The sequence below is a fragment of the Filicampus tigris genome, chromosome 11, assembly GCF_054856515.1.
Source record: "Filicampus tigris isolate MCC_2025a chromosome 11, RoL_Ftig_1.0, whole genome shotgun sequence".
Taxonomy (NCBI): Eukaryota; Metazoa; Chordata; class Actinopteri; order Syngnathiformes; family Syngnathidae; genus Filicampus; species Filicampus tigris.
The window spans coordinates 23,344,002-23,370,270 of NC_141227.1; the positions used below are offsets into that span (position 1 = coordinate 23,344,002).

General features: G+C 45.3%; 2 protein-coding genes and 1 long non-coding RNA gene across 6 annotated transcripts; 2 read left to right on the plus strand and 1 right to left on the minus strand.

Moving 5' to 3' along the window:
• Positions 1–209: 209 nt before the first annotated feature.
• Positions 210–23,610, minus strand: LOC147140219 (uncharacterized). 4 transcript variants are annotated; one of them, XM_086046162.1, is made up of 6 exons: positions 23,567–23,610; positions 9,574–9,757; positions 8,150–8,214; positions 7,911–7,953; positions 4,275–4,395; positions 210–3,703 (listed from the first exon to the last, which is right to left on the minus strand). In XM_086046162.1, exons 1-6 carry the CDS (start codon positions 23,604–23,606, stop codon positions 3,590–3,592), a joined length of 567 nt encoding a protein of 188 aa, XP_085902288.1. In that variant the 5' UTR covers positions 23,607–23,610; the 3' UTR covers positions 210–3,589. The 4 variants fall into 4 exon arrangements, 1 of the variants encoding a protein (XP_085902288.1); XR_015088825.1 differs by lacking the exons at positions 9,574–9,757; positions 23,567–23,610 and adding an exon at positions 8,287–8,948; XR_015088826.1 differs by lacking the exons at positions 210–3,703; positions 4,275–4,395; positions 9,574–9,757; positions 23,567–23,610 and adding exons at positions 7,070–7,171; positions 8,287–8,948.
• On the plus strand, positions 10,156–13,652 carry six3a (SIX homeobox 3a). The gene is made up of 2 exons (XM_086045766.1): positions 10,156–11,232; positions 12,484–13,652. Exons 1-2 carry the CDS (start codon positions 10,541–10,543, stop codon positions 12,674–12,676), a joined length of 885 nt encoding a protein of 294 aa, XP_085901892.1. The 5' UTR covers positions 10,156–10,540; the 3' UTR covers positions 12,677–13,652.
• On the plus strand, positions 18,545–23,746 carry LOC147140221 (uncharacterized). Its single transcript, XR_015088827.1, has 2 exons — positions 18,545–18,827; positions 22,826–23,746. It is a non-coding gene; the product is annotated as an uncharacterized LOC147140221 (long non-coding RNA).
• Positions 23,747–26,269: the final 2,523 nt, after the last annotated feature.

Here is a 26,269-nt window from a genome sequence, read left to right on the forward strand (position 1 = left end):
TACTGTACAGTACGTCTTACCGTCAACGTTAGCAGACAGGCTCGCTAACCTGGTGCCTGGCGGCCCCCACGGACCGCGTGAGTAGCCCGCGCGCGCACCGCTATCTGAAAATAGCTCACCGGTGATTGGACATTGTGATTTTCTAGGAATGTTGTAGAATACAAATGGAACCGTTTAGAAAAGCACAAAATTGGTGCAGCTTACATAAGCTGGAGCCGGTCAGAATCAATATTTATCTTATTAGCATGACAAAAACATCCAACTTTTCAATGAAATACATCACACTCACCAGAGACGCTGATTATGAAATGTGTGCCGTCTGCTTCAGACTTTAAAGTCGGCCGGGACAGGTGTTGATTGCCGGCCCCTTATTGGTCTGAGCAACCAATAAGGGGCCGGCAAAACGATGATGTCATTAAAAGGCCCAGCGCTCCGGCCCCGTGAGGTGGAATTTCAAATCTGAAAACACTTCCATCCAGCACTACAAGACCCAGGGCAGATTACATTGACATGGCAACATATAGAGGCTGAAATCTGATTGGACCAAATAAAAAACAACAAAAAAATAGATTTGACCATCCATATTCTGCACGTACTTGGAGCAGCGTAGCCAAAAGAAACGCTACGAATGAAGGTTGCGAATGTAGGGCAAAGTTTCTGAAAGCGCTTAGGCCAACAGAGACGGACGAGACGGCCTTGCAGGCCCTGACTGTCCACCACTGGTGTTCTAAATTGCATCCAATAAGAAGAGAGACACAAGACAAAGAGGAAAATTGGCTAATACCTGGCCTCTCAGATGCAGTGGATGAGAGCCAAGAGTGCGTGCGTGCGTGCGTGCGTGTCTCTGAGGCGTCCCGGTAAGGCGGCGATAGGCAGACCACCAGACTATGTCAGAGTGGATGTCTCAACCCGCACACAAAGACAAACGGACGCTCCTCTCCTCCTCCATTTTACCGCGTGAAATGTATCACATTTAAATGTGAAAGTCATCACGTTCAAAAGTGGAACGTGTGCGCGACGTTAAATGTAAAACGTTGCACGTGACAGCGCAAAAGTGGAAATGTGAAGCTTTTCTCCGTAAAAACATGAAATTTCTCACGTCGTGATGTGACACTTGACACGTTAGAACACTAAACTGCCGTTCAAACGTGAAAATGATCTCATACCGTCAAACTAATTGATTATAACCTGAAACGTTCACGTTACAATGTGAAACGTGTCATGTTAAAACGTGAAAATGTTACGCTATAGCATGAAACTTATCACATTAACGTGAAATGTTCACATTACGTGAAACTTGTCATGTTAAAACAAGAAAAAATGATGTTACAACGTGAAACATAGCGCGTAACGGTAAACTTGTCACGTGAAACTTTTCACATTAAAATGTGACATTTTTCACATTAGAACATGAAACGTATCACATAACGTGAAATTGATCACATTCAAGTGTGACATTTTCACATCACATGAAACTTTTCACAAAGTGAAATTTATCACCTTAAAATGGGAAATGTGTGTTCATCACATTCGAACATGAGACTGTACTTTTTTTTACGCTTTCATAATTGCTTCTATTAATCCAATGAATTACATTTGTATTTAATTACGTACATTACAACGTAAATAGAGGTCTTTGTTCTATTTTTACCATCGTACACATTATTGAAGCGCGGGTTGTTGCAATTGCGTCATTTGAAACACTTTTACGAACAATCCAATTGATCAACCCTTCTTAAAAATGCAACAATAGAAGACCGATCGCTTTTTCTGCTCGAGGTGTCGCCCCACATGATGAAAGGTGCGAGAACGTTTCTATGCACCATTGTTAGGATCTTGACTTGAGAGCATTTTTTTTTGTATTTGTTTCAATCCATAATGCCGTCCCTTAATTGCACTCTCCGAGGCAAGTTAATGCTCGCGACATGCTCATAATTGTCCTAAAGAGAAAACAACCAACATTCACGTATCAATCGCGCTTTTTTTTTTTAAATCCTGCCTTCGTGTTATTATTTTGAGGTGTGCGCGTGTGTCGAAATCTCAAATGCACTTTTTATTGTGATGCGGTCAAACGTTGAGGTTGAGCAGCAGTTTCGCCGGGCAGGCTAAAAATAGAAGCGGCAAATTGACACAAAACATTTCTCAGCCACGTCAAGTGCGAAGCTGCTTCTTGGTTCCTGCGTGACGTGGGGGTGCTGCTTCGCTTCCTGTTGGGCGATGGGGGGGGGGCACATTTCAGAAACGGGCAAAACAAACGGGCGGCGGTCTCAATGAGGGCGGGGGGGTGGGGGCATATCCGCCTGCATAGGAAGGAAGGCCACTTGTGGGGGTTGTTTGGGTGGGGTGGGGGGGTTCACATCGGAGTCGTGGACATGTGACTTTAACCTCGCCGTGAACCCGCGACCTCACCTTCCGACGACTTCCCATTACCTCTGCACGATATTCCCAAAAGGGGGGGGGGGGGTTATGAATGTACAAAACAACATCTGTAACTTGCAGGGAGATAACAAAGATCGCCTTTGGATTGAAAATGTAACAATGGCATCAAAACGAATCGAGGGGAAATTCAAATATGACGTCACCGCTATTTTCAAATAATATTAGCATCGATTAAAATCATCACAATACGATGATGACTATAGAAAAATAGCATCCAAAATATTGACATTAATCCTAAATGATGAATTAAATCAATAATGAATCACACAAATGATGCTAAAATGATCATAACAAAGCAGAATTGGACTTCAAAATAGTCTGATAATTATTATTCTGTTTTATCCTATAATAGTAATTATTATTATTAAAATGTGTGTTGTTTGTATAATAAGAATTTTGATAATAAAACTCATGAATAATTATAATAATTTTTTGAGGCCTTGCTTTGAGGACCCCCCCTCAAAATGGGCCTCTTAAAAACCTGCCCTGAAATGAGCCTCGACATGATGACGATCTTTTGTTTTCTTTCAGAACATTTTCGATTCGGTGCATATGCACGCACGAACATTCACGAACAAAGTTTCGCCTTGACACAAGTTGGTCGTTGTTTCTGATTTAAAACCAAAATATTAGAAACTCCTCCCCGTGTTGTGCGCCACCACAAACTTCACTTTGTCCCTTTCACGAAAATCAAAGTTGTGTGTGCCAGGTGTGCCTAATCAAGTGTCTGCACCCGCGTGCTTTCCGTCCACTCACCCGCGCGCACACGCGCACAGGCAGGTTGTTTATGTGTTCAGTGTTCAAAGAGGAAGAGTCAAGTGGGCTGTAAAAAGAATCGTGGGCGCCTGATGATGAGACGTGGACGTGGGGCCGGGAGGTGATGGTGGAGGAGGGAGGGGAGGGGGAGGGGGAGGGGGGGGGGCGTGCGGTGATCACCGTCCACGAGAGACGCACAAGTGCAGCTGCCACGCATGAATGTTTGATAAGCTCCCGTTCTTAAATCCACGTCCGCGCCGTGACATCTGTCACGGACACGCCGCGGGCAGGCAGGCAGGAATGAAGATTTGCACTTTGAAGGCGAAGATGGCAAACGACGAGCTGCCCCGCCATGCAAGTCCACGTCTGGTGCACGCCTGGAAGACGCCTTCATTCATTGGCACTGGTGGCGTGGGAATACGAGCCACGCGTGAACGACACAGACCCACGCGTGCAGGAAAACGCCAAGGCTTGTTCCGACGGCAGCGAGTTGGGCGTGCGTGCAGAGCTACACAAGGCCACAGAAAATGTCAAGGCAACGCGTATCGCGCACGCGCACGCGCGCGCGCAATGAGCTCGCAATTCAGACACGCAACTAAAAAAAACATTTCATTTTTCATTGTTAATCAAAAGTGTAACGTACTGTGGAATTGACCCAAATGATGCATTAAGGTTAAACAAAGTTCCTGTCTCCTATATTGGGCGTGGCTATTGTTGTCCAAAAAAAATGGAGTTAGCAGTCAAATCAGTATCGATTATTATTGAAGTTATCATTTGTTTATTATTGATCATGATGAAAATGTGATTTTGTGGATGGGTCATGGCACGCAACGTGTGCCAAAAGTCATGCCCATTGTTAGAAAATTGAGGAATGGAAAATGCCATCAACGTTTTAGTTATTATTTACAAATATAGATATTGTCATTCAAAATAAAAATCGAGGCAATTCTTATTAATCCAACAGCGGTTCATTGAACACATTACTGAGGGGGTTCCTAATCTTTTGACCCTCACGCGTGAAGCAAAAGATTGGACAACTTTTAATTCTGCTGCAAACACCGCATGACGCGTCTTGTTACCTGCATGATCATGATTGAGGATTGCGATCTGTTATGGATCGCAGCGGCGAAGCGAAGCTTGTGATTGGCTTGTGATGGGCCACGACCTCTCTTCCGATTGGCTGCTCGAGCTCGTTTCATTCTAACGTGACAGGCAGGATGAAGAATGTCAATCGCCTCGACAACATGACAACACTGATGAATATGTGGGGGGGGGGGGTCATATTTTCGGTTATCGCCTACAAAAAGCATTTCAACTGAGCTCAAGACTTGATGATTGCGTCATTCCTTCAAGAATTGTGAGCAAAACTCAAATGACATTTGGGCGGGTTTTTTTGTTTTACTTTTTTTTTTTTTTTTTACTTTCAAATGACTCCGAGGCTCATTTGCTGGCGCGTTAATACTGCTAATCAATGAGTGGTGAAGTCCCCAATCAGCATGTTTGCCTTGGGCGTGTGTCAGCCCGATTTGGTTTCAGAATATCGTAGAGGACAAAAGTCGCAAGTGACACCGAGCATCATGTGTGAAGCTGCATCAAATCGTTGCACCAAGTAAAAATGATGATTTGCATTGAGTAATAACGCCAGCTTTTAATTTTAATTGAGGGCCACTTAAAACAATCGCTTTGCTTCGCCTTAAGAAATGAGGTTAAGAAGTTGGACATTTCAGGTTGCACTCAAATAATTATTGGCATCATTCAAAGCGAAAATATTACATTTGATGGATTTTTTTTTTTTTTAAGTTTGTCCACTGTTTCATTTTTCCCCGATGTGATTTCTCTACACAGGAGGCGAACATACTTTGGTTAGGAGGAAGTTAACCAATTTTCATCAGTGATTTGAGAATTCATGGCCATCAAAATACAGTAATGCCGATATTTTTGTATCAGAAGCAATGGCGATATTTTTGTATTTATTGCAACTTGGGGTTCAAGGGTGCCTCCATACAATCATTTCGGAAGTTTTGGTCATGCCGAAAGCAGCTCGAACACATTTTTTTATTATGTGCTGTGCGATTTTTCAAATTGCAACAGCTAGCATGCCATCATTGTTTCGGCAACAGCCAATACTGAACTGCTGCACTTGATCTTGAAATTGCACTCTTTGCCACATCTTTTCAGGTGCCCGTATTTGATTTCCTTGCTCTTTAGAGCATCGAATGGTGAAAAAAGACGGACCAGGACGTGCTTGGACAAAATAAGTCTGGATTTGGAATTTGAAATGTGCCCGTTTCGCGGGCCACCTGTTTGTGTGGCGCAGCAGAAGAGGCCTAATTGATTTTTAAGTGGTGTCTCTGTGGAGGAGAAGAAGAGGGGGGCGAGGGTGGGGGGGGGGGTGCACATCACCACTTCAGGGAGGGCCAAACTCCTCCATGTGTGTACCTGATTTGATGCGCTATAGGGTGGGGGGAGGGGAGCAGTACAGACCCGGCTGGCCCATTAGGCCCAATGGGCAAACGCGAAGGTTGCTGTGGCCTCCAGAGGGCGCCCCAAGATCAGGGGGGGGGGGGGGTAAACCACCTTCAACGCAATAATATTAAAACGTATGACTATTAAAGTTTCCAAAGGACACGCTAACATGGTTTCCCCACCACGCACTCCTACTCCAACTGATCAGTGATTTTTATTTTGTATTTTTTTTGGGGGGGGGACCCCACACAACTTTGTAAACATGTTGATATGAAATTAAACCAGGGCCCGCGGGCCAGAACCAACCAGTCAAGGGGGGGTCGATCTGGCCTGTGAGGAAAGAGAAGACATTTTTCAACATTTGGAACAAGATCAGAAGCAAAATTTTCCAAATGCACAAAACAATCTTTTGGAACAGTCGTTATTGATTCAGCCGCATGCACTGAAATAAATGCTGTCTTGAATGTCCTCAATTTTAATGTGCCAAGTGCCAAGTATGTCATAAGGACATACTTTTTTGAACTCAATAACGACCGTGGGTCCAGATTATTTGATTTTGTGCAACCATTTGGCGAAATAAAATTGAGGAAATTCAACACGCCATTTTTTCATTGTGGCCCTCGAGTCCTGCAGCCCATTTGAGATCCGGTTGCACTGAATGTGGCCCCTCAACTAGTTTAATACCCCTGGCCAGAACTGTTTGCATGGAGCAACGGGAAGAAAAAGGGAAAAAAGAAAGAAAGAAAGAAAAACAGGAAAAAGGTGAAAGTAACGAACTGAAGAATCACTTCTCCTACATGTCTACGTGTCTATTATTTACGTGTCTAATATTTCGCGCAGTGCACTTTTTAAGTTGATGACTTGCTTCTGAGCTATTAATGTCAATCAACATGCTCATGCAAATCAGTGAATCACCATCAATAACAATCGAATGCAAGTCATAAATAAACAAAGCATAAAACCACCGATGGTGCTCTGCATGCTGGGAGATTGCAAAGTCAACTTGTTCTTGCGTGGCAATAAGCCGACATGTCAAGCCTCATTCAGCACACAATGGTGGATCCATCACGCTGGTGACACACGCTGACAAGCAAGCAAGGCCCCCAACACACATACAGCCCCCCCCCCCCCCCCACACACACACACACTGCTCACGTCACTCTATCCGGGATTTATGACGCAAAAAGTGCAAATTCATTTTGCATACCCTATATATATATATATATATATATATATATATATATATATATATATATATATATATATATATATATATATATATTATATTAGGATGCTCGATTGAGCCCAACTTGACAGCTTTTTTGCAAGAAGGTTCATTAGAAGTTGACACAAGGTAAATCTTAATGATGAAGAGTTTTTTTTTTTTGGGGGGGTGGGGGGGGTTAGGGGCGAGTGGGGGTTGTCCCTCATTAACTGTCGCTAACAAGCCGTGTAAATACACTGATTGGACAGCTCCGATACAAGCGCGCGGCTCTGCCAGGAAGTGCCCCTAATGAGAGCACACAATGCAAACGAGACAGAAGTAGAAGAAGGGGGGGGGGGGGGGGGGCATTGAAGAAAAGAGGCAGAGAAATGTTAGAAACTTTTGTTGCGAGTTCTGCTGTCGTGTCACTCCGTAAAATTGCACTTTTTTTGTTCCAAGTCTCATCATTTATTGTTTTGCATTAAAACAAAACGTCAACGCTAAATGTTATGCAGGTAAAGCCTCATTTGTGAGTTCATAAATTTCAATTAAAAAAAAAAAAAACAACACTTGTCAGCTCAACACGTAAAAAACACGTAAAAGTGGAGAATTTAAAATAGTAAATACATGAATTAGTTCCATAATAATGGTCCATCAACAATAATAATAATCTAGACCACATCAATGCAGTCTAGACCACAATCAAATAATATGTTAAGAAAGTACTCCAAATGAAATAATTCGGCACAATGCAAAAGGGGAATTTTAAAATCTTAAAAGTTGACTTTTCCATTTGAAGCGGCAAAGAAAGAATCTTGAACGTTGCAGAATTGAACTGGCGAACTTTTATTGGAATATTATTTGACACAACAAACTTTCACGACTAAAACCCGCAACTCGAGTTGATTTACAGCAGAACAAAATGATCCAATTACACATTATTTCGTCAATTGTCATCATGTCAGCTGACGTTTCCAGAATTCAATTGCACTTGCCGCAAATAGTCGTTTAACAAAAAAAAGTTGGCATTTGAGGTGTTACTCACATGATGCCGCTGTTCAATTTCCACTTTGCCCACGCAAGCAACGCTGCGCCACAACCGCAACAAAAAAAAATAATAATTAAACACATTTTTAAAAAATCATTCTTGATGGATGTAACCAAAAAAATACAAACCAACAAAATGTTCCATCTAAATTCACACACACATACCCGCATGCAAAAAAAAAAAAAAAAAAAACTTTCAAGAGGTATTCCACCGAATTGAAGAGAAACGTTTCTTACCGTGCGTGTGCAGGCGGGCAGGCAGAAGGCTCGCTCCTGGTGCGCGTGCATGTGCGTGGCCGCATCTGCACACACACAGTGAGAGAGGTCACAAATACAACTCCTTGCTACCTTCCTTTTTCTTCCTGTTAACACACTTTCTCTCTCGTCTCTGGTGACGTCACAAGCCGCATCTCGTCCACTTGCAACGTCGTAGCGCGGCGAGCTGTCCTAAGCCTGGGCTGTGTGTGTCCGCGCCGTGCAAATGTAGTGCGTGCGCGTGCATTGAGGACTAGTAAGTAATCCCCCCCCCCCCTCCATATCTGCACCCCCCCGCTGCTCGGAGCATTGAGCAAGCCCTCGGATAAACACACAATTAGCGGCAGGTGAATAAACTTGTTTGGGAGGGGGTGTTAATTACATGCTTAACGTAAACAAAAGGCGCGTAGAAGAATGTGAATTAGCACCGACCCCCCCCCCCTCCACCACCACCCCTCCCTCCCGCGAGCAGGCCCCCCACCGTCAGTCTTCTCCATTCAGGTTTTACATTTCACCTCTTGTCCATTCTAGCAGCGATTTCCGAATTGCCTGCGAGGGAGGAAAAAAAAAAAGAGTCGACTAATGCTAGGTAACACCTGCAGCTTGACATTTGAATGGTGCGCTCCTAAATTGGTGCGCCGGCCAGGCAGGTAAGGAGGCTTTGCATTATGCGGCGCTACTAAGCCCTTCACTTGCAACTTCATTTGGGCGAGGCGCATTGAAGGCTTGCAGGGTTTAACCCCAGCGTGAAAATACCAGCCTTTTACTTCCACTCCACGGAGCCCCCCCCACAGCCCCCCCACCCACCCCCCCCACCCCCCACCCCCCTTTCCCCCCCCGCCCCCTTCCCATGCCCATCTCCTTCCATTCCTTCTCTTCCTACACTGACGTCGAGCAACTCACCCAAATGTCCTCCCGGTGCAACTCGGATGGTCGAGCTCGTAAGAAGAAAAAAAAAAAAAAAAAAAAGTCGCTGCATGCGCAAAGTTTGACGCACGCCGCCCCGTCCGAGCTTGGCGGAGAATGTGCACATCTAGAAAGAGAGAGCGAAGGGAAAGTTTTGAATTCCACAACGATTTGCAGCAAAGGCGGCTTAGGATCATTATGTCAGATTTCTGCAGGTCGGATTAGGCGTCGCCAATCGTGCAGCGGCGGCGGCGGCGGCGGCGGCCGCTCACAATGCGCGTCACTATGCGTCCAACGGCGCGATTTTAACACCCGTGGCTAAATATGAGGCGCAAACATGAAAATCACACCGCCCGCCGCGGCTACCGCACTAAGCCGAGTCCTGTGACCGCGGATGTGGACATGGATCGTGTCCTTAGCTTTGGATCACGCTGCAAGGAGAAAAAAAAAGAGAGAGAGGGAGGGGGGGGGGGTGAAAAAGTGTTGGCATCATAAGTCACCCATGAGCAGGGAGCTTTCTTGTTCGATATTGATTTGGAGGCTTGCTGCTGTTTTCTGGGAGGAGCGAGGAAGTGAAGGAGGCGGGGCCGACCGAGCGAGCCGGCCCGCACGGACGCGAGCAGGAGGAAGCGGCGTCGCATCGCAGCCTGCACCGGGACCACCACCGCAGCTCATCCGGAGCACCTATCGAAACAAATTCACATACAAAAAAGAAAAAGAAAAAAACACAGCAAATAAATAGGAGACGCTGATGTTTTTTTTCTTTGTTTACAAAACTATCTTCCCGAGTTGCAAGAATAGACCACTCGACGCCCTCATTTAAAGCCTCTGCCGCCTGTCCGCGCAAGCAAGTCCCCCTCTTCATTTTTTTTTTTTTTTTTTAGGGGGGGGGGGGGGGGCGGTGCTTTAAGCTTTAACGATCCCCGTTAAAGATGGCAATAATATTCCAGCCCGTAATTGCTCGTTCCGTGCAGCAGATAGGCTGCGATGGAGGCTGGGATGTATAAAAGGGAGGGAGGGGGAAGGGGGCGGGGGCTGGGGCCGGGGGGGTTGCCGTGGCGATGGAAGACTCTGATAACCCCCCGTGCGCGCGGCACTGGTGGTGAAAGCCTCGCGCTACGTACTGGCTAATGATTGGCACGCTTGACAGTGATTGGCAGCGCTGCCATGGCAACGGCGCGGCGACACCAAGAAGACCAATAGAAAAGGGAAACAAAATGTTTCAATGCTACACTCAACGGCGGATTTAGGGGGGAGATATTATGAGGCTGGTGTCATTAGGCGATAGCCATTGAATCATTCGATCTGCGTTTCTTTTTTTTTTTTTTTTTTTTTTCCCTCTCTTCTTCCCTCTCTCGGTCAGGCGCGCAACTCGGCCGTGCCGGCTGCTGGCGTCGCGCGGGCTCGTCGCCGCCTCTGCTGGGTTTTTTTTCTCCGTAATTTGGCTTTCTCTCTCAGGTCATTTCCATGGTTTTCCGATCGCCTTTAGAGCTTTATCCCTCCCATTTCTTCCTGCCCAACTTCGCTGATCGCCCCCTGCTCCTGGCGAACAGCGCGCCCGCCGCCCGCTCCCCGGAAGACTTGTCCATGTTCCAGCTACCCACGCTCAACTTCTCCCCGGAGCAGGTGGCGAGCGTCTGCGAGACGCTGGAGGAGACGGGCGACATCGAGCGGCTGGGCCGCTTCCTCTGGTCCCTGCCGGTGGCGCCCGGAGCCTGCGAGGCCATCAACAAGCATGAGTCCATCCTGCGCGCCCGCGCCGTGGTGGCCTTCCACACGGGCAACTTCCGGGACCTCTACCACATCCTGGAGAACCACAAGTTCACCAAGGACTCGCACGGCAAGCTGCAGGCCATGTGGCTGGAGGCGCACTACCAGGAGGCCGAGAAGCTGCGCGGGCGCCCGCTGGGTCCCGTGGACAAGTACCGCGTGCGCAAGAAGTTCCCGCTGCCTCGGACCATCTGGGACGGCGAGCAGAAGACGCACTGTTTCAAGGAGCGGACGCGGAGCCTGCTGCGCGAGTGGTACCTGCAGGACCCCTACCCCAACCCCAGCAAGAAAAGGGAACTGGCGCAAGCCACCGGACTCACTCCCACACAGGTCGGCAACTGGTTCAAGAACCGGAGGCAGCGAGACAGAGCCGCGGCGGCCAAAAACAGGTTGGTGCAAGGCACGGCAGTCGCGCCGCAGCGACCTCCGAACACGGCGGACCGATCGATGCGCGTCGACATTCCAGAACCGAGCCGAGCCGGGCCGGGCCGGGCCGGGCCGGGCCGGGCCGGGCCGCGGATTTGTGGACGTGCGTGCTCGCGCTTGGTCGCCTCCGAACGTCCCAACACACACTCGACGCTCCATTCGAGCAACACATTGCGACCACGTCTCATTTCACTTATTTCAAAATAAGAACAATAATGAAACCGGAACAAAGCGCTACATGGAATTTAAAAGCGGAATTTGTGATCACATCAAATGACTTTGCGCCCAAAATGGGATTTTTGCTCTATTTTAGGGACACCTTTTGACGAAATGATCACAACTGTGAAATTAGTTTGCTCGCGCCGAAAATGTGATTTTTGCCATTTTTGCACAGCGACCTAAATCGCGTGCTGTATTTAGTTAGTTACTTCTCGTCGAACGCCGTTAGCACACATTTGAAAGATTACTAAAGAGGTTTAAAAATAGTTCCGTATGGAGAAGGCGCTGGTTTTTTTTTTCCTGCACTTGAAAATAAATCTCAAATTATTCGTACACTCCACTCAGCCCAACTCAACTTTATTTAATGGGCGCTTACATACAAAGTGGCGAGCATAAAAGCAAAAACTGGACATACAGAAAACAAAACAAATCCTAAACTACTCGTGCGTCGTTTGTTCCCCATTTTTTGCAGCCTTTTAATGTCACTTTGCGTCGTGATCAAGGAAGATTAACCGAGCAAAATATCATTGCAAGGCATTTGCAGACTAGGCTGGATTCATAACGTTAAGTGTGCTATCACTGCTTGGTAATTGATTAAAAACAACAACAACAGCAACAACAACAACGCCAATCCGCGAGCAGATGAGTTGCAGGCGGTCACATTTCTGATCCAGCACGCCCGAGTTAATATCATGAGTGCATTGCAGAGCAACATTTAGCATGATTGCAAGCACCTGCACGTCACTCACTCGTCGACAAATCGGCCAAAGTGCAACAAATTCGCCCAGCGTTTCCTGCAACGTTTGCTTCGTGTTTTGTGCCATGCATGCGTGGCTGCTTGCCTGCATGGGGCCTGCTGCGGGAGGGGGGCGAAGAAAAACCTTTGCACTTATTTTGCAAAATAAGGCGAGCAATAGAGAATGGCGAAAGTTCAATTAGGTGTGGGTTTTTTTTTTCTAAATGATTTGTATTTTTTTTTTTTCTTTTTGGGTCAGGCTTCAGCACCAAGCCATGGGAGCGGGCGGCATGAGGTCCCTGTCCGAGGCCGGCCTGACCCCTCACAGCTCGGCCGAGTCGCCGTCGACGGCGGCCAGTCCCACCACCAGCGTGTCGAGCATGACGGAGCGCGTGGACGCCGGCACCTCCATCCTCTCGGTCACCTCCAGCGACTCCGAGTGCGACGTATGATACGCGGCACAACAACAACAACAACAACAACAACAGCAGCAGCAACAGCAGCGGCAGCGGCAGCGGCAGCGGCGGCGGCGGCAACAGCAACACAAAAAGAGAATTATCCACAGGGAAAAATGGACCTGAGAGGAAAAAAAAAAAACACTTGGATGGAGGAGTAAAAAGGACCGATCGCTATAAATATGACATCAAAAGAGATACAGCACGTGTTTTTTTTTTTTTTAGTAAAAGCGCTTTGAAAAAGAAAAAAAAAGGACCCATCCTATACGCCCTTCCTCCTCGTCTTCATCACACGCCAACGATACTAAACTTGCATGAATATCCCCTTTTTTTATTTTTATTTTTTCAATCGGATTCTTTTGAATCCGGAGGAGCAACGAGCAGAGGGAATTCAAAACATTTGGACTATTTTATTTGGGCGGTGACGTCACGCAGACCAGACGCCTTTTTGCTTTGTTTTGGTTCATCAGACAATCATTTCAAGTCGTAAGCACCTTTTATTTTGTTGTTGTCGTTGTTGTTCCCCCAAAAGAGAAAAAAATAATATTCCTTTGTCACTGCCTGCCTGTGTGGTGTTCAAAACACTGTATCAGATTTTTATTTTCATTTTTTTTTTAAATATGGGAGGATGTCGCTCTATGTGAAGATGAAAAAGAAAAATAACAATGGCACCCTTCTCCCGCGCTGTAATATAAGGTGTAGAAATATGCTTGTACATAACGACCCCCCCGCCCCCCTCACTTTTCTCCATTTGATGTTCCTCCATCCAATATTTGCTCCAAACTGAAAACACTCATGCGTGCTCAAGTTCGGCCTGTGTGTTCTGTATGTGACATTTGCGCATATCACAACGTGGACCTTCCTCCTCCTCCTCCTCCTCACCTTCAAATCATGTTTTTATATGTGAATATCATAGCATCTTATGTTGTTGTTTTTTTTTAAATAATCAAATATAATATTTAATTGAAACGTTTTTTTTGGAGTGAGTCTCTCCATGCATGCAGGGGCTAAGTGGCTCGGGACAAGTTCATATTGGATGATTATTGGATTGCGGGGGCATTAACGCTCATCTCTGCAGGCTTATGCTTGCTTGCAGGTTACACAAGTCACCTAAAGCTTAAACCACGCGGGGCAAAAAAAAAAAAATGTCATGTTTGGTCCAGTGTGTCGTTCAAATAGGACCACGGCTGCCTTCAATGTAAACGGCACACATTGTGAGACGAAAAACAAAAGAAAAGAAAAGAGAAAAACCCGGTGAGTGCCATTTGCACCTTTTGTTTACCGTTGCTGGTGAATGCAGAAATTAAGTAAACGCGCCATTAAATGGCCTAATCGCGATGGGACTCCTCCCCTGCTCCAATCTGCTATTGTGGCCCTCTCAAAAGAGCTTTTCTTCCCGGAACGACAAGCACCCCCCTCCCCTCTTCCCCCCTTGCTCTAAAAAAGAGGGGGATTGCTCCCCAGCAAGTCTCTCTCGCTCTTTTTTTTTCTCTTTTCTGCAGCTAAATCTGCAAGCAATGAGCACGTTTGTCGCATGCAGGACACTTGCAGGATTTTGGGGAGACGTGTTGATCAAATCAAAGTGTGAGCATCCTGTCCTGGTTTTGCAGTTTTGTTTATTGGGGCGGTAGGGGGGGGGGGACCGGTGGGTGGACGACGTTGTCCCAAATGTTATAAAAAAAAAAAAAAAAAAACATGCACGCAGTCTGCTCCGAAGGGCTACAAAAAGTGTACCTCTGAGGTCTGACTGTTTTGGGGGGCGCTTTTTGGGCAGGGGAATTGTGAAAAAAAGAGAAAAGAAAAGAGAGAGAGAGGCAGAGAGGAGGCGTATGTGAATGGGGAAAAACATTCTTGCAAAAAAAGTAAAAAAAAAACGCTTTACTCCATTAGGATGCGTTGTATTTATGTATAATTGTATAAGAACGATATTTTGTGTGTACGTAGGGCCAGCCAAGAACTCGACCAAGCACATTCTATGAAAACACTTGATTTAAAAGTATTATGTACGTATTATTATTATTGCAAATATTTTAAAACAAAAACATGATAAGGATACCAAGAAGAAAAGATCTGCCAGAAGCTTTTTTTTTTTGCTATGATCACACGCATTACCATTCACATCGTAGTTTTTTTTTTTAATTGGGGGGTTGACATCATCTAGACAAAAATTAATCTACAACAAAAAAAAGTGTTTTCAATATCGAAAGACTTGATCATGGCGTCACTCGATTCGATGAAGTTTTTGTTTTTGCACGCCCAACAACTGATATAATTCCATTTCATTAATAATAATAATAATTATACTAATGATAAAAGTAAGCCTGTTTATGGGCACGCATAACACGTTACAGCAACTTGACATTTAGTCAAACTTTTTGGAACACACACTGAGCAGCATTCCACAGCCACAGAAAATAGGCACGAAGCAGTTCGTGAATGAACTCAATAATCTTCATCAGTCGGTGAACACAATCGGTGAAAGTCTTTGAAAAAGATCTCCAAAACCCCAAATATCTCCAAATATCATATTGAAGCCCAATTTGGAGCTTTGGGCGTGTCAGTACAAAACATACGTGGGCGCGTCTCTGCATGGGGTCATGCACAGTGTGTGTGTGTGTGTGCGTGTGTGTGTGTGCGTATGTGTGGGGGTGTGCGTGTATGTGTGAGGTGGGGGCTCGTGTTCGTGATGTGTCAAGTCAAATATGGATCAGCACACAAAAGAACTTAGCGAGGAGTAATCTGTGTGTGTGATACTTACACGAGAGTCAACGACAAGAATGTGAGACAATCACGCGGCGCGGCGCCCAAGCACACCTTTTACACTTTTTGGACTTGAAGTCCACGATATTAGCTGCCCACTTCAACTTGTTCACGACGATTTGTGCGGCTGATTTTCGAGTCGGTGCGTTCGTGTGCATCCTTCTCAAAGTGAATCGTGCTTGGACGAGGGGGGAGGTAAAGCATGCAGGAGGGGGGGGGGGGGGGGGGGTGTTAATACGAGGCAAGGCCCAGTCTGGCGGGGAGAAATACTTGCCCTGCCCTGCCCTGTTTTGTTTTGGGTTTTTTTCTTCTCGCGTTTCGCCGCTTAACTGCACACAAGTTGGCCAGTTTTGTGTATTCATGCAGCAGCAGCAAACGAAACCAAACAGCTCCTTCATTATTACTCAAGAGGAAGCATGCACTTCTGTTTAAAAAAAAAAAAAAATTAATATAAATTAGCGACAAGAACTCCTCTCACCACAAGCTTGGAAGCGGGCGCTGCCATTACCAGGAAGTAAACGCCGACTTGCCACACCGTATGAGGCACACCTGAACACCAGGCATGCAATTGAAAGGCCTTGAGGGAGATCATCACGATTCAGTCTCGAATATTTCGGTTAAACTTTCCATTTGCTGTATATGAAGTCCCTTGAACGGCGCCCGTATCAAGACTACGCTCGAAATTAGAACACAACCACGACAATATACTCTATGATAGTCGCGATTGAACGTTATTATTGTAATTATTCGATGTTTTTATTACGTTAATAAAATTAGTTGAGTTATTATCAGTGAATGTTTATTTCATATTTTATAGATAGATAGATAGATAGATAGATAGATAGATAGATAGATAGATAGATAGATAGATAGATAGATAGATAGATAGATAGATAGATAGATAGATATGTAAGCAATGATTACATCTAAATATCATTTTGCAGGTTTAACTCCCGACCTGCATGCGTAATGTCACCGGCGTGTCTAGCGTGTAAATGACACGCGCCGTGCACCTGCTGCCTGTTGCCCACCTATCACGCGTACACACACAACGCGCACGCACACAAAAACACACACCCCCGCACACACACACACCCCACACACACACACCGTGTGCACGCCGCTCATTGCACACACGAGGCTCATCTCTTTTTAAAACAAGCGGAACATGAAAGCATCCCGGCAGCAGCAGCAGGAGCAGCAGAAGCAGCGAGCCTACTCGAGCGAGTGTGAGCCATGCCGCGTGCACGCGCCCGGCCTTTGCCTCCACGTATGGGGCGGCGTGCATGTGTGCGCGCATGTGTTGTTGCGCAAGGCCACTGGGTGCAAGCTGTGATCTCTCGCCCTGTGCACACCGACTGGACAGAGGGCTGAGCAGCTTAAACGCGGCCCGAGCACCTGTGTTTTCTCCCGACGTTCTCAGGCCTTCTTAGCCGACACACACGCACGCACGCGCACGCGCACGCCTATCACACAAGCATATGTTTAGCTTTGGACGGCAAAACATGTCGAGTGTGTTTTCCTGCCGCCGCCATCTGCTTTGCGGCCCCGTTTGCGTTGACGGCAGACAGTCGCACAGAAGGACGCGCGCGCGCGCGCGCGTGCAAATTAGCGTAGCATCAAACCATAGAGTGCACATTTGTCAGGATTTATGTGCGTATGTCGTGCTTCATCAACTCACCCGAGTCACGAAGCCACAACGTTCAAAGTCATGAAATGGATGAAGTGGCCCAATGCTCGAAGTGTTACAAGTATACTACAAACTGAATTATGTCCAGTTGGTTTAACGTCATTAGTAATGGGAAATACTTCTTGATTTAAATTGAGCCATATTAGTTGTGGGGTGCGCGTAAATTTAAAACATACATTGGAATTGAATAATATTACGTCTTCCCACAATAAAGTCTAAAAATACATACTGCACATAAAATGCAATTAAGTCTCAGATAATTGAGTCATCGATCATAATAAATAAATTGCAATTGCAAAGTAACAATTCGATTGGGACAAATGGTCTGAAACGCATAAATAGACAATACCTCCACTTTTACTGCTTCCCTGAAACCTAAAACGACAAACTAGCCCTTTGAAGTGCACCGGCAATGCATTAATGGCACTTTCCCCGCAGACAGAATTCCGCCAACATATTTTGACGGTGTCATTTCTGAACAAACATAATACTATCATAGTCGTATAGGTCAGGCGTGGACCACAAACGATGGGGTTGAAATGGTTTCGCACGAGGCTAATCTGCGGAATACACATTGCAGGTTATTACATCGAGCACATTTATGGCATCAATAGCGGAGATTTCATTCATTTCAAGACAGGCCAAAAGCTTGCCCTGGTGTGACGCGGCCTTTTTGTGCACTAAGCCCAAACAAAAGGTCAGGCATTGACCGATGCTCGCTTGGCCTTATCAATTCAGAGCCCATTTCCAACGCTATATGGGATGGATTAGGGCAGCGCCCAGTCCAGGTTTACACGCACGCGCATGCGCGCGCGCACACTCGCAGGCGGACACACGCACACGCGCAGTGAGAGTGCACGAGGGCTTTTGGGAACCAAAGCAGAGCCAAACGTGTTCCTTGACTGCCATCTAGCGGAGATGTCTTGAACGTTTTCCATTTGACCTAATTTAATTGTCTACCCACTGGACACGTCATTAGGTACACTTGCACTGTCTTATGAGACAAAAAAAAAAATCCGTCTTTGCAAAGCGAAAGATTCACTTTAAAATGTCAAGCTCACTGAGTAATCAAAATATTAGGGACCTCTCTTTGTATGACGTAGTGCAGTTGTAAACCACCACAAACAGCACAACCGTCATAATAAACATAATACGATACCTCCGAATTTATGATGCGTCTCTCATATTAGTGTACCCAATAGTGTGACTGGTGATTGCATTACATTTGGAAAGTTAGCTCCCCATTATGTACAATTTTAGCAGTCGGCAATACCTCAATATTAATCGATATTAAATCTAGTATCGATCACGACATTCAATTGCTTTGGTATCGATACTTTTCAGTCTCACTGCCTCATTCTGATTACGCTCGGTCCTTCCAGACGCCAATAACGTGTACACGAGTGTGCGGGAAATCAGAACAAGTTGCTTCCACCACCTTCGACCGGCAAAACCAAAACTTATCAAACTAAAAATGGCAAGCGCCGAATCACAACCCGTTTTACTTGAACACCCAAAACGTAAAAGTGCTGTTTGGAAGTACTTCGGGTACGAGTCGGGGGGGGGAAAGCCAACAAACTCCGACCGACCGGTCGGCTGGTCTGCAAGCATTGCTACAAGGCAGTCGCCACCAAGTCATGACAAATTTGGCCAAACGTGAAAGATAGACACCCCAAATTCTACAAAGAAATGAAACAGGTGCGTAAGTATTATTGTGTATTGTTACGGCTGAGCGTGTATCGGGTTTCACCAACAAAATAACTGCTTGGCGACGTTGCTGCTAAATGCTGTCACTAAAGCTAACGGTTAGCTTCGTCCATTTTACTATCTATCGCGGCTGGTTACTAGTGAGCATATGTCGGGTTGCACCAACAAATACAGTGAGATTTGAGAACATATAAATTGAGAGGACCATGTATATTAAGGTGTTTTTTGGGGGGGAAAAACGACTGAGATGTCAACGATGTGTAATCATAATTTATTGTATCAAACAATATTAAATGTGGAAATATGAGACAAACAAGAGGTTCATCCGGCGTTTTTTTGCGATTAAAACGACCATGTATAGTAAAGGTATATTAAGGCGTTTTTTTGCGAAAAAAAAAACGACCATGTATAGTAAGGTGTTTTTTTGCAAAAAAAAAACCCCGACCATGTATCGTAAGGGTTTTTTTTTGTGAAGGAAACGACCATGTATAGTAAGTCGTTTTTTTGTGAAAAAAAAAATGACCATGTATAGTAAGGCGTTTTTTGGCAAAAAAATAAATGTCTGTATGTCATTTCCTGTCCTTCATTACCCAGGTGCCACTACTTTTATTTGCTTATTTTTGGACTGAGTTGTGGCAGCTGCCTAATGGCGGACAGGAAATGACACCATATATGGTCGGGGCATAAGGGAAAGTGACGTCGCAGCAGCCTCGCCACCACTGCTCTAATGCCTCTCTGTTGAAGAAAGGAATAAATAGTAAGACTGTATATAGATATATAATAATACGTTGTATGCCTCTACAAGAGTTGCATCGTGTATATTCCATGTATATTGAGCACTACCCAAAAGTGCTTTATAAACACATAGGAACAAAAAGACGCTGTTCATAAACACGTCGGTTGCCGTGGAATCCCACAATCCCTGGCGGCAGTAAGTGAAGCGTCCCGACGTTAGCATATCCCTGTTTTGCATCGGCGGCGGTTCACGTCAAAGGGGACGTGAGCACGACAGCCATGTTTGCAGCGGGGACACGGGCGCCTGGCCGCTCAAGTCACACGCACGCTCATCAAACTTTGATGACGTAAAAGTCAAATCGTGTTGGAACACTGAAGCAGCTTCTCCATTTAGTGCAAGATCACAGATTCCGCTTGTGTAATAGAACCCGCATCGCCGCTTCGCTTCTCCGCACCGATACCCAACGAACGCGTGTGTGTGTGTGTTTCTATGATGCTGAGGGCATAATGGCCTCCGCTGGAGCGCGGCCTTTCGGAGTTTAACCCCGACTCTTGTGGTGACGAGGGACACCGTGAGCAGGCCGCCGAGAAGCTTTCGCTGTAAATGGACAGTAACAAAAGCGCCGCCGGCCGCTGGCGGCGGACTCGGCCATTAGGCGGGAGGCGCAGAAGCGAGGACATGCCGCGACTTGCCGCCAGCGACAACGTTTGTATCGTTTCCTCCTTTTGCGGCCACTCACTTGTCCTAAATCTGCTTTCAGGTTCACATGCGTGTGCAAGATAACCGTCGTGCGGGATCATTGAGGTCACTTTCCAGGCGCTCTCAGCCTGGAGGCACCCACGCACTAAATGTCTTAATTCGGCAACTTGAGCATGCAGAGACTTTTTCGAATGGCGGGCATACTAATAAACAGTCGTGGCTTTCATTCGATTAAGTGTGAAACCCGAACGCTCAAAGTCATTCCATCGATTAAGTAGCCCGTACTCCACAAGGTTTTCATAAAAGTACTTTATTAAGTGAGTTAATTACGTCACGTTATAATAATTGGGTGGCCACTAACAATTATTTTAGTCATCGATTAACCTGTCAATAATTGTTTTTGATGAATCGGATGGGACATTCAAAAGCAGGGCATTATTTAAAATGGACAGGAAATGGGCAAAAACGGCGATCTTTGTTTTGCAAAATAAAAGCCGATGTTTGCAAGTGTCTTAGTTCGATTATCAGCGGTGCATTTTCATGCAGGGCAACAGAAACTGGAGAATATTTACTGGTCAGAGGCTGAAATTGGGAGGATCTAAGCGAAACAATGGCTGTAAACGATAAATCGATAATCGTAATGTTGATGATTCATTCGATAATTGATTATCTGTCAATTAATCGATTAATTGTGGCTCCTCTACTTAATAGGATTAAGTAGTCTTGCTTGTACTGTAAAAACAAACCTAATTTATAGGGCACATGCTAAAATAAAATTCAATAGCAAAGTCCTTCACCAAATAGAGTAACAATTTGCTCCATTTATAAATTGATCATAATTATTGTTGAAATCAAACAACCAAGTCTTTGTCAACTGCCTTTTCCGAAAACTGTGTCCATGTCCTGTGAGCAAAGTAAAAGACACAATAGCGCCTCCATAACAAGCTTCTCCGCCCATGACTCGGCAGCTCGGCTGGCTGAAGATCTGCCATTTTCAAGCAGCGGCTGCGTGAGCATTATAATAATCAAAGCCAAAAGGTAAGCAGAGCTGCGCAGATAGTTTACTTACTGGCACAACTGTTGGGATAAATTGTAGGCGGAGGGCATTCACGCGCCGTTCGGTTGCCGCGTGGACGTGAAAAGATCTGCCATCTGCTGAGTCCACAAAAACTCACTCGAATGTGGGCAAAATTCTACATTGGCGACAGTGCCTAGCCATAGCGTTGTCTGCCCCAGGTTGGCATAGTAACAAAAACCAAAGGTCAGGGGTCGAATGGGAGGGATTCTGGCTGTTTTGTCCAAAACACTTGCTCCATTTTAGATGCACCCCTGTACATGAGTGGCATCTTTCACGTCAATCCCCTTGTACTGAAAAGTGCTCCGAATTGAACTCTACATCCCGAAATGGCGCCGTATAAATGTCGAAGTGGCTTCGCTCCAAAATGGCCGCGACAACAATAACGACAAAAAACGCTTTGGAGGCGTCACTTGCATGGCGGCTGTCCAACTTGCCTGATGGCACGAGATGTTGTGTGTTCCTTTTGTATTTCGCGATTAACAATGTCACTGGCTCACATTCTTTCATTCAAATGTCAGGCGTGTGTGTGTGTGTGCGCGCGCACGCGTACGGTCAAACACTGCCAAAGTGCATGAGTGCACACACAGGAAGACATCAGCTTACACACACACACACACACACAAAGTGCACAGCGCTCTCTGCCTTCATTCTGCAATCACGACTTTTTACTGCCATCTAGTGATAACTGCATTGCCATTCAATTCAATAACACTGACGTTACATTGAGACGCAACAAACAATATAAGACAACGATTGAAGAAAGAAAGAAAAAAAAAAACCACAGGAAGGCTTGGGCCAACATTTGAACCCCGAGCCTCAGAACTGTGAGACTGTCATGCAAACCACTAGTGCGCTGTGCTGGCCACCGCCCACTTGCCATGCAAACTATTCACGTTTTAAATGAGCTCCCCGAAGGATAGTGTCGGTATATCGTGTACCTAATAAAGTGGCCGCGTGAAAGCTACTACCAGGCGCCTCGGTGACATTTAGTTGCGTGCGCAAATATAAACAACGGTCTCTTCACCAAACTGTCAGAGAATTCGCAATGAATTGCAACGATCAAGTAAACCACCAGAGGGCACCACGGCTCCAACATTAGAATCCAAATCGACACGAATACGTTTCCTAAAAATGTTTTTAACAAGAAAAGCAGCTCAACATGAGGTCTTTTTTCAATGGAGTTCACCTCCACGTGGATTCTATTTGTATGCGTGCGTGTGAGTGTGTGTGAGCGTGCGTGTGTCAAGTGGAGTGTGCAGCAACGCACAAATGGTGTAGAAACAATCTTGAAGGTCACTGACACATATTCCCACACCCCCGCCCCCCGTGAAGCCCCTTTACTGTTTTTTTAGGGCCCGAGCAGCGAAAGGACCCTATTGTTTTCGTAGAAATTATTATTATTATTATTATTATTATTATTATTATTATTATTATTCTCCGTAAAGACTCGTTTTCTGTTTGTTTTTTTTACTACAGTATGTCTCGTTGGTTTGCAGTGCAACGACACCCAGTGGCACCTCGGCCGCATTTGTCACTAAATGTCTCACAATTGCTTTTGGATCAAGCCCAGAAGCGTGTCAAGTGCAAAAGCGGAGCAAGACAACAAGGAGGACCTGCAGCAGCGAGCACGACAAAGTCACTACTCGCATATCAACACGCAACGCGCGCACACACGCGCGCGCGCGCGGTGAATAATCACAGGGGGAAGGTTAAAGTCTAAATGCGGCCAATGGATTGACAAGCGATGAAAAGGTGCAGCTGTTTCATATGATAAAATCAACGTTGCATCGTGCAAACTTATGCACTATTAGACTATTACTACAATTTATTTGTCAAAAACAATAACTCGTTTGTATGCAGTATTATACAGCACACATTTTAAAATACTTGCAATTCAACCGTCAACAACAACAAAAATATTGAAGTAAAGACGTTAGAAGTGTATACATAAGTGTATAGATACACATAACTATACATATATAACGATATATGACTATATATGTATATTCAGTATATATATAAAATGATATATGACTAGATATAACTATATATATATGTATGTTAAATATGCTAATGTTGAAATTTTTGTGTTTGTTGTTGTTGGTGGTCATTGAACCATAGTTTTAAAAAATGATGGCAGCCATTGATACATTTGACTGTTTAACAAAATCCGCAGATCAATAAATAATCATTTCAAAAAGGTCAACTTAGCCGTACCGTCCATGTTTGCCCTCAGCGCTCCCTGGAGTAGCAACATGACTCTGGACGCTAGAGTGCAGCACGAGCATTCACTTCCGGCGGAAGTCCTTCCTACTTGAAGAAGAAACACAGAACAATTATTGTTGTTACTGTTTTGTTTTTTTTCCGTGTAACAAATAAATGCCATTGTTGAGTGAACACATAGTGCATGCCAACGCTCGGTGTGTCAATGCGGTGAAAGGTTGCCTATAATTAAGCAAAAGGCCACCATTCCTATTTTGATGTGACATCACGCATGCATGGTCACGTTTAGCAAATATCTCAACTGTTTAGCAGGTTCAACGAGTGAGCTTTTTTGTTTTGTTGTTGTTGTTGTTGTTGTTGTTGTTGCTGCTGAAGAGAAAAAGAAAGGCTTAAAGTTTTTTTTTTCTCCCCATCTATTATTTATGTCAAATGTTTGACAAGCAAATTAGCTGATAAAAGAAACAGTACAGGCACAGTAAAATAGTAAACAGGAGCAGGATCACCCAAAAGAAAAAAAAAAAAAGAAAAAACAATTTCAAATCAAAATCAAAGGGACGAGTAAGCATGGCTGGCCAATGAGGTGCTTGGACGCTGACCCAACACACATCAGGAAGAAAAAAAAAAAAGAAAGAAAACAATTTCAAAATATATACATACTGTAAATACTTTTAAATGCGCCCACCAGGTAAATCCTACTTTTGTTCTTCCATGATGTCAAATTTGTGTCGGGATGAAAATCTTGACCTGTAAGGGCCTCTTGGGATTCTGTTTTTTGCTTGGGTGCTACTAATTCTTAAGTCAACGATACTCTCAATCGTGCGATCGATGACATTAATTTGGAAAAGTGGAGTCAAACCTATTTGAAACCGTGCTGTGTTTTCGTTCCAAAGGAAGCACCTTTTCGTCTTGCATTGACCCTATTTTGAACGGTTTTATTAACGCTCAGCGTTTCGCTTTACCGCGGCGGCCCAAAAATTCTTCCGAAAATGATTTCTTACCGCAATACAAGTGATGAGGCCTAGGTGGGGCGCAGGAGTCTTGCGCCCGCAGCGGAATGCAGCTCAATTTCCAGAAGCCATTTAAGAGACAACGACTTGTCCAATCTCTGGCCCTTCGCAGTTTAGCACAGCACAATACGACGACGATGTGGTAAAAAGAGAGCGGGGAACACAAACGATTCAAAACATTCAATGGGACACAGTCCGAAAAGTGCGTTACTACCCACCTCTTTCGGCAGGTTGAGGTTGACACGCTCCAATACTTGCCACCGTGCAACCGATTTAGATGCCGAAAACTCAACCGGCTACCGCGGCGGCTAAGGAGGAGCCACTTGGGCGAGGATCCGGACAAAAGTGCAAATACGGCACGTAGCATCATCCCCTTGAAACAAACTGGCAACGCTCGTCCTCCAGTTGGGCCTTGGGGGAGGTCGGCGCTACAATGAGTGACAACCAATAAGTGCGGTTCTTCAACCTCAGTCATTCACGGGCACTGTGATGTCATTTCTTACCTTCCACCTGCGCCAAGCTGGAACCTCTCGACAAAACCATCTGCAAAACGCAAGTAAGAAAGTCATTTTGCATCCGAGCGCAGGCCGGTGGCTCCGCGAGAGGGAGGCCCGCACTGCCAGAAGAAGAAGCCGTAGCCACTTCTGTGTCAACAAAACATCGCTTCGTCCATTTCTACTTTAAACATCAGCGTTATCTTGTGTATTTTTCCCATTTATACCGACGTCATAGACATGCGCGGTAAAGACGGTTTCGTTCCAAAATTTCGGACTAAGTGTTTTCATGCGCGCCGATCAGATTATCCATCGACATAAACCACACCCCCCATCTCGTTCGGGATAAAATCTCGATGGGCTTGATCGGGTCAGAATATTCCGAATGGGGTGCGAACATGAAGCATTTTTATTCCAATCGGGCTTTTAATCCGAATATATGTGCGCATGTAAACGTGGCCAGTTTGAACACTGCAGACTTTAACGTGCCCTTCGGGCTTCAAGTGAGCTGAAGGTGGTGAAAAACACTCCAAAAAGTTGTCGTTAATCGTCACGTCCGACGCTTTTCATGGGACGCTATCGAGTGACGAATCGCTGGGAAAGTCATCAGAGGGGATTGAATGGCTTCCAAGTTGTGCCGGTCGGACGCGCATGGCTACCACCTGGGAAAGCACCGAGACTTTTTTTTTTTGTCCTCGTCAACATTCAGCAAACGCCGCCATCTTGCTCCATTTTTTGACTGTAACACAATCCACACACGCACAGTGGTGTTTTATAGCCTGCACCTGATACTGTACAGTCAAAAATGTCAACTGGCAGCAGCAGAACAGATTGAGCTCTTTTTGCTAGTCCATAGAGATGCCGCTGGGAGAGCTCGGTCAAGGCCAAAAAACAAGCAAACCTGAAAATAAACCACCACCAAATAGTGTACGGATACGCACCTTCGCCATATGGCTGAAGTTCACGTAGAGGTGTTATTCAGTGAGAAATTCTAGATTTTAAAAATATATCAAATAAATGTGGGAAAGGCACACAAAAATTGTTAAAGTAGTTTGCATAATTTTCAAAGCAATTTTGATGTTAGCTGATATAATTGAGTTTAATTCCATTTATTTGACACCACTTATTACACATTACAAAACTGCAATTAACAGCAACCGGTTTTGAGCAAATTTTGGTTTTGATTGTAACGTCGT